This window comes from Saimiri boliviensis, chromosome 14, assembly GCF_048565385.1.
Source record: "Saimiri boliviensis isolate mSaiBol1 chromosome 14, mSaiBol1.pri, whole genome shotgun sequence".
Taxonomy (NCBI): domain Eukaryota; kingdom Metazoa; phylum Chordata; class Mammalia; order Primates; family Cebidae; genus Saimiri; species Saimiri boliviensis.
Genome location: NC_133462.1, coordinates 33423934 through 33437803, shown reverse-complemented (window position 1 = coordinate 33437803; position 13870 = coordinate 33423934). Strand labels below are relative to the sequence as shown.

At 52.1% G+C, this 13870-nt stretch overlaps 1 protein-coding gene across 3 annotated transcripts in view; it reads left to right on the top strand.

Annotated features, from left to right (window-relative positions):
* Positions 1-9919, top strand: part of ZSWIM4 (zinc finger SWIM-type containing 4) — a 31561-nt gene extending 21642 nt beyond the window's left edge. For all 3 annotated transcript variants that reach the window (XM_003941708.4, XM_010329452.3, XM_010329451.3), the window contains exons 11-14: positions 3945-4099; positions 5500-5663; positions 6766-6847; positions 8010-9919. In XM_003941708.4, coding sequence (XP_003941757.2) covers positions 3945-4099; positions 5500-5663; positions 6766-6847; positions 8010-8869 — 1261 coding nt within the window. In that variant the 3' untranslated portion in view covers positions 8870-9919. The remainder of the gene's footprint in view (positions 1-3944; positions 4100-5499; positions 5664-6765; positions 6848-8009) is intronic.
* Positions 9920-13870: the final 3951 nt, after the last annotated feature.

The following is a 13870-nucleotide window of genomic DNA, read 5'->3' as shown; positions in this document are numbered from 1 at the left end:
GGCTGGTCTTGAACTCTCAACCTCAGGTAATTCGCCTGCCTCAGCCTCCCAGAGTGCTGGGATTACAGGCATCAGCCACCACGCCCAGCCTAGTTTTTATATTTTTTGTAAAAATTGGGTTTTGCCATGTTGCTCAGGCAGGTCTTGAACTCATGAGCTCAAGTGATCTGCCCACCTTGGCTTTCCAAAGCTCTGGAATTACAAGTGTGAGCCACTGCACCTGGCTAAATGTGTAATATTATTTTGAGTTTGAGAATATTCACATGAAGCCGGGCATGGTGGCTCATACCTGTAATCCAGCACTTTGGGAGGCTGAGGCAGGCGGATTACCTGAGGTCAGAAGTTCGAGACCAGCCTGACCAATATGGTGAAACCCTGTCTGTAAATAAATAAATAAATAAAAATAAAATAAAAAGAGAATATTCACATGATACATGAAAAGGTACACAAAGCTGAGATCTTTTCTAGTCAGGTTTATCTCAGCCTACCCAGATCTCTCCAGAGGCAAGTAATGTTACCACTTTTGTATTTATCCTGCAAGAACTGAGGTTTCTGCAAACCCATAATCTGGAAATTGAACACTGATCCTCCTTTTATACCAGTACTACATCCTGTATGTGTTCCTTGCACCTTTTTTTCACTGAGCTTTGCATCTTGCAGGCTTTGTCATATCACACAGTAAGTGAATCGGTTGGAAGCTGATAGACATTTACACCATTTCCAAAAAAAAAAAAAAAAAAGTGGGGGCAGCAATGAATAACATTGCTTTCATTTCTCATGTACACCAGCAGATCACAGAAGGAGAATATTTAAAGGCCAACTTGGTTGGGCATGGTGGCTCACGCCTGTAATCCCTGCACTTTGGGAGGCCAAGTTGGCAGGATTACCTGAGGTCAGGAGTTCAAGATCAGCCTGGCCGATGTAGTGAAAACCCATCTCTACTAAAAATACAAAAATCAGCCAGGTGTGATGGTGCATGCCTGTAATCCCAGCTACTCAGGAGGCTGAGGCAGGAGAATTGCTTGAACCCGGGAGGAGGTTGTAGGGAGCCAATATCTGGCCATTGCCCTCCAGCCTGGGTGATAAGAGCACAACTCTGTCTCAAAGAAAAGCGACCAACTCGAATAATAAGCCATGGCCAACAAGGTGAAACCTATTCCACACCCTCTGAAACCATCCTTCAGAGGTAACCCATAAACAGTTTGGGAGCCAGCCTGGTGGTACACACCTGTGGTACCAGCTACTTGGGAGGCTGAGAAAGGAGGATTGCTTGAGCCCAGGAATTGAAGGCTGTGGTGATCTATGATCCCACCTATGAATTGCCACTGCACTCCAGCCTGAACAACAGAGCAAGACCCCATCTTTCTCTTTTTTTGTTTTTTTTAGAGATAGAGTCTCACTCCACTGCCCAGGCTGGAGTGTAACAGCAGGATCATAGCTCTTCACAGCCTCATATAGCTGGGATCAAAGCATCCTCCCACGTCGGCCTCCCAAGTAGCTGGGACTACAGGCACTCATCACCATGCCTGGCTAGTTTAAAATTGTTTTTGGTAGAGATGGGATCTCTACCAAAGATGGAATCTCTACGAAAGAACGTGCAAAACCCAGGTTGGTCTCAAATTCCTGGCCTCAAGCGACCATTCCACCTTGACCCATCTCTTTAAAACACATACACGGGCCAGGCGTGGTCACTCACACCTGTAATCCCAGCAGTGTGGAAGGCAGAGGTGGATGGATCACGAGGTCAAGAAATCGAGACTGTCTTGGCCAACATGCTGAAACCCCATCTCTAGTAAAAAATAATAATAATACAAAAATCAGCTGGGCGTGGCGGTGCACACAGTGCACGCCTGTCAGCCTAGCTACTTGGGAGGCTGAGGCAGGAGAATCACTTGAACCCATGAGGTGGAGGTTGTAGTGAGCCAAGATCGCATCACTGCACTCCAGCCTGGGCAATAAGAGCAAAACGCTGTCTCAAAACACACACACACACACACACACACACACAGAGAGAGAGAGAGAGAGAGAGAGAAAGAGAGAGAGAGTTTGGAGTGTTTTTCCAGAATATTTGGAAAGAACAACACGTTAAGAGCCAAGATTTAGACAACAGACTTTTCTATGCAAGGCTTTTTTTCTCAGCAGAATGCAGCTCATGAGGCCTAATTTGGCCTACCACCTGTTTTTATACAGCCCATGAGATAAGAATGGTTTTTACATTTATAAATGGTTGAAAAAAAATCAAAAGAATATTTTGTAACACATGAAAAATATATGCAATTCACATTTCAGTGTCCAGAAATGGTTTCATTGGCTCACAGCCATATCCATTCATCTGTGAATTGTCTGTGGCTTCTTTGGCAGGGCAGTGACAGAATTAAGTCATTGAAATACAGATCAGTGGCTAGACGTGGTGGCTCACGTCTGTAATTCCAGCACTTTGGGAGGCTGAGGCAGATGGATCACGAGGTCAGGAGCTCAAGATCAGCCTAGCCAGCATGATGAAACCCCATCTCTACTAAAAATACAAAAATTAGCCAGGCACAGTGGCACATGCCTGTAATCCCAACTTCTCAGGAAGCTGAGGCATGAGAATCGCTTGAGCTGGGGAGCTGGAGGTTGCAGTGAGCCGAGATTGCGCCACTGCACTCTAGCCTGGGCGACAGAGCAAGACTCTCTCTAAAAAAAAAAAAAAAGAAGAAGAAGAAAGAAAAGAAATGCAGACGAAAAAAGCTGCAAAACCCAAAACATTAGTGACCTCTTGTCCAAGTCTGTGACTCAATGACTCATATAATCTTCAAAACAACGTAGCAAAGTAAGTGTGTTTACTCTCATTTTCCATCTAAAGGAACAGCAAGGAAATTTAGGTTAATATTTGGAATGAGGCTGGCCTTGAGTCCTATTTCATGCCGTTAATCCCATCATCTGGCAACTTTGAATAACTTTAGTGTTCCTTTTTTTCTTTGTTTTGTTGAGACAGGATCTCACTCTGTCGCCCAGGCTGTGACTGTCACAGCTCAGCATAGCCTTAACCTCCCAGACTCAGGTGACCCTCCTACCTCAGCCTTCTGAGTAGCTTGGACTAGAGGAGCCCGCTACCACGCCCAACTAATTTTTGTATTTTTTGGAGAGACAGGGTTTTGCTGTGTTGCCCATGCTGGTCTCAAACTCCTGGGCTCAAGTGATCTGCCTGCCTCAACCTCCTACAGTTCTAAAATTATAGGCATGAGCTACCATGCCTAGCCTTGAATAACTTTCTAAACAAAAAACTGCATACATGGTGAGCCACTTAACAGTATAGCTTATAAGAAGGCTGAGACAGGAGAATCACTTGAGGCCAGGAGTTTGAGACCAGTCTGGGCAACATAGCAAGACCCCATCTTTTTAAAAAAAAAAAAGGCTGGGTGCAGTGGCTCCTGCCTGTAATCTCAGCACTTTGGGAGGCTGAGGTGGGCAGATCACAAAGTCAGGAGTTCGAGACCAGCCTGACCAACACGGTAAAACCCCATCTCTACTAAAAATGCAAGAATTAGCCAGGCATGGTGGCACAGGCATCTGTAATCCTGACTATTCAGGAGACTGAGGCAGGAGAATTGCTTGAACACGGGAGGCAGAGGTTGCAGTGAGCCGAGCACTGCACTTCAGCCTGGGTTACAGAATGAGACTTCCGTCCAAAAAAAAAAAAAAGAGAAAGAGAGAGAGAAAGTTATGGTGGCACATGCCTGTAGTACCAGCTGGGTGACAGAATGAGACCCTGTCTCTAAAATAAGTAATGTTATCAATTAATAAACAACACTGCAGTGAACATCTTGCACACACATCTTCCATAACGGGCTCTCAGGGCTCTGCTGGCTGAAGTGGGGAGGCTGGGGCAGGAGGCTTCTGTCTCCTAAAGAGAATGAGGACAGCAGCCCCGTCTCACCATGGTTCACTCTCCCCTTACCCAGGCTGCCCGTACTGGAGACAGCATTTCCTGCTGGCGAACCTCCCCCCAACCCACTGGACTCCATCATGAGCAACCGTTTCCCCCGCTGGTTCATCCTTGGCCACCTGGAGACCCGCCAGTGTGAACTGGCTTCCACCATGTTGACAGCCGCCAAGGGTGAGGCTGGCAGCCGTCCCAGTCCCTTTGTCTTCCTCCTCCGTCATCTCCTTCCTTCACTCTTAACTTTCCTACCTCCTCTTATCCTTTCATGACATTCCACCCGAATTCCTTGAGTACCTCCTATATGTACCAGGCACTGTCTCAGGTGTGCGGGATGTGGCAGGGGACAAAACTGGCCCTGATCCCCTGCCCTGTGGAATTACATTCTAGTGGGAGATGAGAATGATGTGGTGGCTGGGCACGGTGGCTCATGCCTATAATCCTAGCACTTTGAAAGGCCAAGGTGGGCAGATCGCAAGGTCGGGAGCTCAAGACCAGCCTGGCCAACATGGTGAAACCCTATCTCTACTAAAAATGCAAAAATTAGCCAAGGACAGTGGTGCATGCCTGTAATCCCAGCACTTTTGGAGGTCGAGGTGGGCAGATCACTTGAGGTCAGGAGTTCGAAACCAGCCTGGCCAACATGGTGAAACCCTGTCTCTACTAAAAATACAAAAATTAGCCAGGTGTGGTAGTGGGTATCTGTAATCCCAGCTACTTGGGAGGCTGAGGCAGGAGAATTGCTTGAATCCGGGAGGCAGCAGTTGTAGTGAGCCAAGACCAAACCATTGTACTGCAGCCTGGGCAGCAAGAACAAAACTTTAATAATAATGATAGAGGCTAACATTTGAGCAGCTCCTTGCCATGTTAAGGCCTTGCCAAGTATGGGCCAACCACCCTGTGAGGTGGATTCCATTGCCTGAGTGTTACCCATTTTACAGATGGGGCAGCCAGGGCACAGAGATGTAAAGTGACTTGCTTAGGGTCACCCAGGACAAGGATTTGAACCCTGGCATTCTGGGTGTGCAGCCTATGCCCTTGAGATGAGGAGGAGAGGTCCACAGGATCCCTAGGTGGTTTTTTGTTCGTTTCTTTGTTTTTTTGAGACAGATATTGCTCTGTTTCCCAGGCTGGAGTGCAGTGCTATAATCTCAGCTCACTGCAACCTCCGCCTCCCTGGTTCAAGCGATTCTCGTGCCTCGGCCTCCCAAGTAGCTGGGATTACAGGCACCTGCCATCACAGCCAGCTAATTTTTGTATTTTTAGTAGAGGCAGGGTTTTGCTATGTTGGCCAGGCTGGTCTGGAACTCCTGACCTTGCGATCTGCCCACCTCGGCCTCCCAAAGTGCTGGGATTACAGGCATGAGCCACTGCACCCAGCCCCTTGTAACAGGAAAGGGGCACAGAGGAGATAACTGGCAGGGACAGGGGGCACTGAGGTCTGAATCGCCCGGTGCACATCCCTCCACATTCAGACATGTCCCTGGGTGGAAGGGCCTGTGTGAACAGGTCGGTGGTGGTCAGAGGCTGGTGCTGGAGGGTATCTGACGGTGTCCTCTGTCCCTCCCTTCTCCCAGGAGACCCCAAGTGGCTGCACGCGGTACTGGGCTCTATCCAACAGAACATTCATTCTCCCGCCCTACTCTTCAAGCTGGCACAGGACGCCTGCAAGACAGCCACCCCGGTCAGCACCCCCCCGGACACCACGCTGCTGGGTATCGCGCTGGAGCTGGGCCTGCAGGTGAGGGCCACCAGCTCGGCGCCAGGCCTGAGTGTGAGCTGTGCCTCCGGGAGCACGGGCTGAGTGTGCCTGATCTTGGCTCACTGTAACCTTTGCTTCCCAGGTTCAAGCGATTCTTCTGCCTCAGTCTCCGGAGTAGCTGGGATGACAGGCAGAGGTCACCATGCCTGGCTGATTTTTGTCTTTTTAGTAGAGACGGGGGTTTAATCATGTCAGCCAGGTTGGTTTGTTCCAGTGTAAGATCTACGAGATAGGATCTGGGATAGGATCCCTGGGGCCTCACTTTAGAACAGCAACAACGACAGTGATATTAACAGCCGACATTACCTGAGAGCATTTTCAAGCAACAAGCACCTTGCAGAAAACTTCATCTACGCAATTTTGTTTAATTCTCAGAACAGTCAGGCTGGGCACAGTGGCTTACACCTGTAATCCCAGCACTTTGGGAGGCTGAGGCAGGCAGATCAGCTGAGGTCAAGAGTTTGAAACCAGCCTGACCAACATGGTGAAACCTCATCTCTACTAAAAATACAAAAAGGCGCTGAGTGTAGTGGCGGGCACCTGTAATCCCAGCTACTCGGGAGGCTGAGGCAGGAGAACTACTTGAACCCAAGAGGCGGAGGTTGTAGTAAACTGAGATCTACATCTCAGATGTGCCACTGCATGCCAATCTGGGTGACAGAGCAAGACTCCACATCTCAAAAAGCAAACAAACACCAAGCGTGGTGGCTCACGCCTGTAATCCAAGCACTTTGGAGGCCAAGGCAGGTGGATCACCTGAGGTTGGGAGTTCAAGACCAGCCTGACCAACATGGTGAAACCCTGTCTTAAAAAAATAAAAATAAAAAAGTAAAAAATAAAAATAAAAAAGCAAACAAACAAACAAAATCAAAACCAGAACAACAATCCTATGAGACAGATACTATTTTATCTCCATTTTCTAAGTAAGGAAACTGAGGCCCAGAGAGTAGAGATCACGTATGCAGGTTCACTGGAAAGCTTTAACCTCCAAGTGTTTCTGGGCTCCTCCATCTCCCGACACCCCTCCATAGGCCAGCCCAAGACTCCAGCTAACCCCCTTCTCCCCACCCCTACCCTGCAGGTGATGCGGATGACTCTGAATGTAATGACCTGGCGACGGAGGGAGATGGTGCGCTGGCTGGTCAGCTGTGCCACAGAGATCGGTGAGAGCCCCTATTCTGGTTCTGCAGAGGGCACTGAGAGAATCAGGCAGACAAGAGAGAAGCGGCCAGGCACGGTGGCTCACGCCTGTAATCCCAGCACTTTGGGAGGCCAAGGCGGGAGGATCACTTGAGCCCAGGAGTTCAAGAGCAGCCTGGGTAACATAGTGAGACCCCCCCATCTCTACAAAAAAATTAAAAATTAGCTGGGCGTGGTGGCACGTTACTATAGTTCCAGTTGCTTGGGAGGATCGCTTGAGCCCAGGAGGTCAACGCTGCAATGAACCATGATTTTGCCACTGCACTCCAGCCTGGACGTCAGAGCAAAACCTCCTCTGGAAAAAAAGAGAGAGAGAGAGAGAGAAGCAAGCCAATCATGGTCATATACCCATAGTCCAAGCTACCAGGGAGGCTGAAGTGGGAAGATCACTTGAGCCCAGGAGATTGAGGCTACAGTGAAATGTGATTGTGCCACTGTACTCCAGCCTGAGTGGTGGGGTGAGACAAGGTCTCTAAAAATTTTTTAAATAAAAAGAGGGCTGGCTGCAGTGGCTCATGCCTGTAATCCTAGCACTTTGGGAGGCCGAGATGGGCGGATCGCTTGAGGTCAAGAGTTTGAGACCAGCCTGGCCGACATGGCAAAACCCCCTCTCTACTAAAAATACAAAAAAGGAGCCAGGTGTGGTAGTGTGTTCTTGTAACTCCAGCTACTTGGGAGGCTGAGGCAGGAGAATCACTGGAACCCTGGAGATGGAGGTTGCAGTGAGCTGAGAACTCGCTACTGCACTCCATCCTGGGTGACAGCAAGACTCCATCTCAAAACACAAAAAAGGAAAGAGAAGCAGAGGCTCTTCCCTGATTCCGGCCTGTGCTCAGGGCTTGGCTGGGAGGGAATGTCCGACCAGCCGATGGAGCTGGACAAAGGCCTAGAAGCTGGCCAGGCTACTGTGTCTGCAGAGGGCTGGTGGGGGCGGGTGGGGGGATGTGCAGAAAGAGGCTCCAAAGCTTAGCCTTTTAGCACGTGGTCCAGCTGCGCCCTAATGATATGGAAGGGAAGTTTCTGGTCAGCAGGGTGTGGAGGTGGCAGTGTCATGGTCAACCCACGCATACACGTACACATCTCTGCCCCTCCTCCTAACGGGTTTCCCCCCTCACCTCCCACCAGGCCCACAAGCTCTGATAAATATCATGCAGAACTGGTATTCCTTATTCACACCGGTGGAGGCGGCCACCATCGTGGCCGTGACGGGGACCACACAAGCCACTCTGCTACGACTGCAGCTGGACACGCCCCGGAGGGAGGAGCTCTGGGCCTGCGCCCGCACCCTGGCCTTGCAGTGCGCCATGAAGGACCCTCAGAACTGCGCCTTGCCTGCCCTGACCCTGTGCGAGAAGAACCACTCGGCCTTCGAGGCTGCCTACCAGATCGTGCTGGACGCGGCGGCCGGCGGCCTGGGACACGCTCACCTCTTCACCGTGGCGCGCTACATGGAGCACCGCGGGCTGCCGCTGCGGGCCTACAAGCTGGCGACGCTGGCCCTGGCGCAGCTCAGCATCGCCTTCAACCAGGACAGCCACCCTGCCGTCAACGACGTGCTTTGGGCCTGCTCGCTCAGCCACTCCCTGGGCCGGCACGAGCTCTCCGCCATCGTCCCCCTCATCATCCGCAGCATCCACTGTGCCCCAATGCTGTCCGATATTCTGCGCCGCTGGACTCTCTCGGCGCCCGGCCTGGGCCCGTTAGGGGCCCGCCGGGCCGCCAAGCCACTGGGTGCCGACCGGGCGCCTCTCTGCCAGCTCCTGGACGCGGCAGTCACCGCCTACATCACCACCAGCCACTCCCGTCTCACGCACATCAGCCCGCGGCACTACGGAGACTTCATCGAATTCCTGGGCAAGGCTCGGGAGACCTTCCTGCTAGCTCCCGACGGGCACCTCCAGTTCGCCCAATTCTTGGAGAACCTTAAACAGACCTACAAGGGCAAGAAGAAACTCATGCTTTTGGTGCGGGAGCGTTTCGGTTGAGGGGCAGTGGGATGCGTGGGGATCGGGAGTCCTCTCGCCCCTGCGTCTCCCACCCCTCCTCTCCAATTAGGCCCACGTGGCGTTTCAGTATTCTGAAGTCAGGGAAGGAGCCCGGCTGGAGATGGGGGGCAGGGGAAGCGGTGTCCTGCCACGTGTGTGCCTGGGAGTGTGCGAGGAAGTGTGCAAGGCTCGAGAAGCAGAAGCCATACCGCCACCCAGAAGCCTGGAAAGGGTGTGTGCTTGGGCTGCTGGTATGACCCCACTTTGTACACCCCAAAAGCAATAGGCAAATTCCCCTTACCCAGGACTGGCTTGGGCTCTGGGAGGGAGGCTGGGAGGCAGGACTTCCCAGAAATCGGCCCTGAGTCAATGTAGCACATCCTCCCCCGACCCCGCCCTGGGTGGCCAGGGGTCTTCCCCCACCCACTACTGCTCAGGACCCCCCCACCTTGTGCCACCTTCAAAGTGGCTGCCCAGCCAGAACCAATGCCTCACCCCCACTGAAGAATTTGAAGAGGCCTCGGGCCTCAGTCTCATACCTCACCTCCCCATTTTCTTGGGCACCAGGGTCCCAGGGTGGGCTCAGGATTGGAGAAGTCATAGTTGCCCTCTCCTCTCACCTGCTAGTCACGGGACGTACAACTCAGGAACTGAGCGAGGCTCACACTGCCCCTCCCAACCCGGGGTCAGGGAACACAGACTGAGAGAGCCAGAGACCCCACCCTGGATCTGGAAAAGAAAGAGACCTCCCTCTTGGCATTTTTCTGACTGTCTTTCCCCCTTTCTCCTCCTGTCTGTCTGCTTTGCCCCTTTATCTTACTCTGTCTGCATTGTTCTCTGCATTTACCTGCCTTTGTCTCTGCGCCTCTCTCAGTCCTCGCCCCCTCTCTCTCTGGCGATCCTTCTTTTCCACCACCTTGACCCAGGGAGGAGAAGGGAGACCATCACACCCCCAGTCACCCCCACATCTCCCTTCTTGTATGTTGAGGACAAAAGATCATGTCATTTTGTAACTTTTTTTCTATTTATTGAACCGTATATATCCTTTTATCCTTTTGTGTGTTTTCTTTTGTGTTTTAAAAAAAAAAAAAAAAAGATTGAAGTCGGGCACAGTGGCTCATGCCTGTAATCCCAGCACTTTGGGAGGCCGAGGCGGCCGGATCACGAGGTCAAGCGATTGAGACCATCCTGGCCAACATGGTGAAACCCCATCTCTACTAAAAATACAAAAAAATTAGCTGGGTGTGGTGGCACGCCCCTGTAGTCCCAGCTACTCGGGAGGCTGAGGCAGAGAATTGCTTGAACTTGGGAGGCAGAGATTGCGGTGAGGTGAGGTTGCGCCACTGCACTCCAGCCTGGCGCCTGGTGAAGGAGTGAGACCCTGTCTCAAAAAAAAAAAAAAAAAAAAGATTGAACACAGCTTTTTAACTTTACTTTGAGACTGTGGTGCATCTCCAGAGCCACTCACACCCTCAACCCTGTTTCCTCCGAGGAAAAAAAAAAAAAAAAAAAAAAAAATATATATATATATATATATATATATATATATATATATCTGGCCTCATTTCTGAAGCAAAGGGTGGGATGGGAGGAACTGCTGGCTTCATTACATGGTAATTATGTAAATTTTTTTTTTTTTTTTTTTTTTTGGTGTCGCTCTGTTGCCCAGGCTGGAGTGCAGTGACATGATCTCAGATCACTGCAATCTCCACCTCCCGGTTCAAGCGATTCTCCTGCCTCAGCTTCCCAAGTAGCTGGGATTACAGAGTGTGCCACCATACCCTGCTAATTTTTGTATTTTCAGTAGAGGTGGGGTTTTGCCATGTTGGCCAGGCTGGTCTTGAACTCCTGACCTCAGGTGATCCGCCTGCCTCCTCCTCCCAAAGTGCTGGGATGACAGGCATGAGCCACCATGCCTGGCCTTATGGAAATATTTCAAAACAGGGATGGACAGCTCACTATGAGGGAACACAGAGCCGAATGCGGTACTGCTGTCATCTAATTATCCCAGCAGCCCTGTGAGTCCGTAGGATTTTTTCCATTTTAAAGATGAGAAAACTGAGGTTGCAAAGTGGAAAGAAAGGACACACAGCGAGGAAGTTTGATTCAGGACCTGGATGGCACAACTGACCCCTGTCCACCCCTGGCTGCAGGGCCCTTGAACCCTGGGAAGGGCCACGATGGGGGATTGGGGGCGTCCTGTTTCCAGACAGCAACATTGCGGGTCCTGAAATTGCTGAGCATGGGAGGCAGTGGCAGATGTTGGGTGCAGCTGGATGGGGAAGACACCCCGATCAAAAGCGGGAACCTCGAGTTTAGACTCTACCTAGGTGGGCGGGGCTCTAGCCAAAGAAGAACAGCAGAGTGGGCGTGGTTGGGGTGGTGACGCTTTCCAAGGGGCGTGGCCAGGGCGTGTCTGCGCTACTGATGAGGCCTCCCAGTCTTCAAATAGAGTGAGGAATCCAGGGGACGGCAAGAAAGCCCGTGGTTGTCTAAACGTCCCTGGCTCCCCGAGAGGCCGTTTCCTCGGGGCCTTCCTGCCTTTTGGACGAATCGACGGACTGTGTCTGGGTCACTGTCAAGGCCGGGGCAGGAGAGAGCAGAGGCTTCTCCTCCGAGTGCTGGACCCGCCGCTAGAGGGCGGTGGGCTCACCTGGGGGCGGGACTTTGGCGACGCTGGGCACAGCGATTGGCTTTTGGTACCGCCCCTCTGCACGAGGAGACCAATCGGAGACGGCCCCACCTCCTGCCCCTCCGCGCTCATTCCCGCAGGTATGTGCGGGCGGACCCAGGACTAGCCCGCACCCCGTGGCGCCGCCTGGAGGTCTGGGACAGTGGAGGTGGGTGGAGAGCCCGGAGTGTACCCCCTTGTGGTCCCTGTGCCTCCAAATGTCGCCTTCGGACCTGGGGGACCCTTTATTGTGCCCCTCAGGTGTCACTGAGGTGTCGTGGACCTGGGACGTCACGCAGGTCCCCGCCACATCCAAATGTCCCTTAGGACCTGGGGTTCCTTTATGTCACATCCTTCAAACTCAAGTTCCCCTCCAGCATTGATACCAGGCACCCCAAATCTCCCCCACAGGTCTGAGTAATTCCGTAGGTCCAAGGTGCCCCTAAATGTCACTAGCTCAAGACCCTCAGGTCCTGGTTATTGCCACGTGTCAACCCTCAGGCTCAGCTCACCCACCACTTGAGATCCGCTTCCATCCTCCCTTGATCAGCGATGTGGAAACCTCTCCAGTCTAGGGTTTCCCTCACCGTGACCCCACAATCCAGGACACCCCCAAGGTTCACGCTTCCAAGCACAGGGCACCCTGCTGCTGTCCTCAGAGCCGGTGGGGCAGGGATGGGCAGGCAGGCACCCAGAGTGCCAGCACAGTAAATTCAGGCCAATCAAAAGCTGAAACTCCAGCGATGGGAGGCAGGGGTGAATCACAGACCAGACCTTCAGGAATGAAGTCAAGGCAACTTTTATTTACTCGAACAACAGACATAACACACAGCACAATTATCTCCTCTCCCTCGCATCCCAAGCTTCTGTCCACGCCTACCCAGGGCAGGGAAAGGGGCAACGGCCAAGTCCCGATGACCTGGGGACTTCATTGTCCCTGCTTAATCTCATCCAGAAAAGAGCCTCCTCCCATCTGATTTCAAGATAGTAGAGAGAGGCCAGGCACCCTGGCTCACACCTGTAATTCCAGTGCATTGGGAGGTTGAGGTGGGAGGATGGCTTGAGGCCAGGAGTTCAAGACCAGCCTGGGCAACATAGTGAGACCCCCCCTCCCCATCTCTAACAAAAATTAAAATTAAACAAAATTAGCCAGGTGTGGTGGCGCATACCTGTAGTCCCAGCTACTGGGGAGGCTAAGGCGGGAGGAACACTCATGCCCAGGCATTCAAGGTTGCAGTGGGCCGTGATCATACCACTGCGATCCTGCATTCCAGCCTAGGTGACAGAGTGAGAGTCTGTCATTATAAAAAAAAAAAAAAAAAAAAAAGCCTGGCATGGTGGTTCACACCTGTAATCCCAGCACTTTGGGAGGCCAAGACAAGCAAATTGCTTGAGGTCAGGAGTTCAAGACCAAACTGAGTGACATGGTGAAACCCCCTCTCTACAAAACATTTTTAAAAATTGGCTGGGTGCAGTGGCTCACACCTGTAATCCCAGCACTCTGAGAGGCGGGTGGATCACCTGAGGTCAGGAGTTGGAGAACAGCCTGGCCAACATGGCTTAACCCTATCGCTACTAAAAATAAAAAATTAGCCGGGCGTGGTAGCAGGCGCCTGTAATCCCAGCTACTCGGGAGGCTGAGGGAGGAGAACTGCTTGAACCGGAGAGGTGGAGGTTGCAATGAGCTGAGACGTGCCATTGCACTCTAGCCTGGGCAACAGAGCGAGACTCCATCTCAAAAATAAATAAATTAATTCATTAATTAATTAGCCAGGCGTGGTGGCGGGCGCCTGTCGTCTTCAGCTACTCAGGAGGCTGAGGCAAGAGAATCGTTTGAACCTGGGAAGCAGAAGTTGCAGTGAGCCAAGATCGCACCACTGCACTCCAGCCTGGTGACAGAGCAAGATTTTGTCTCCCCCCCAAAAAAAGCAGAGTCCTAAACTCTTCCCTGCCCTGAGACCCGACCCCCGCCAAGGTGGGAAGGATCAGCTATTCCCAGCTTAGTTCCCTGCGCCCCAGAACTAAGCAGACCTGCTTATGTCCCTTCTGGCTCCACATGGACCCTGTTCTGTGCCCCACGTGTGGGGCGGGAGTCACTGCTCCTCCGGGCCGTTAGAAAGCTACAGGGCCCAGGGAGAAGGGGCCACGTCAGGTCAGCCTAGTCTAATTCCGGAAGCCAGGAGGTGGCATCTAACGGTCTGGAGCCCAAGGCAGCTTCCTCTTGAGTAACTGGCTGCTGGGAAGATGCGGGCCGGCCCAGCGCCCCTGCCAGGCTTGGGAGAGGAGGAGCTGAGCCTCCAGGCCCAGAAGGGACACAGCTGGCTTCCCTT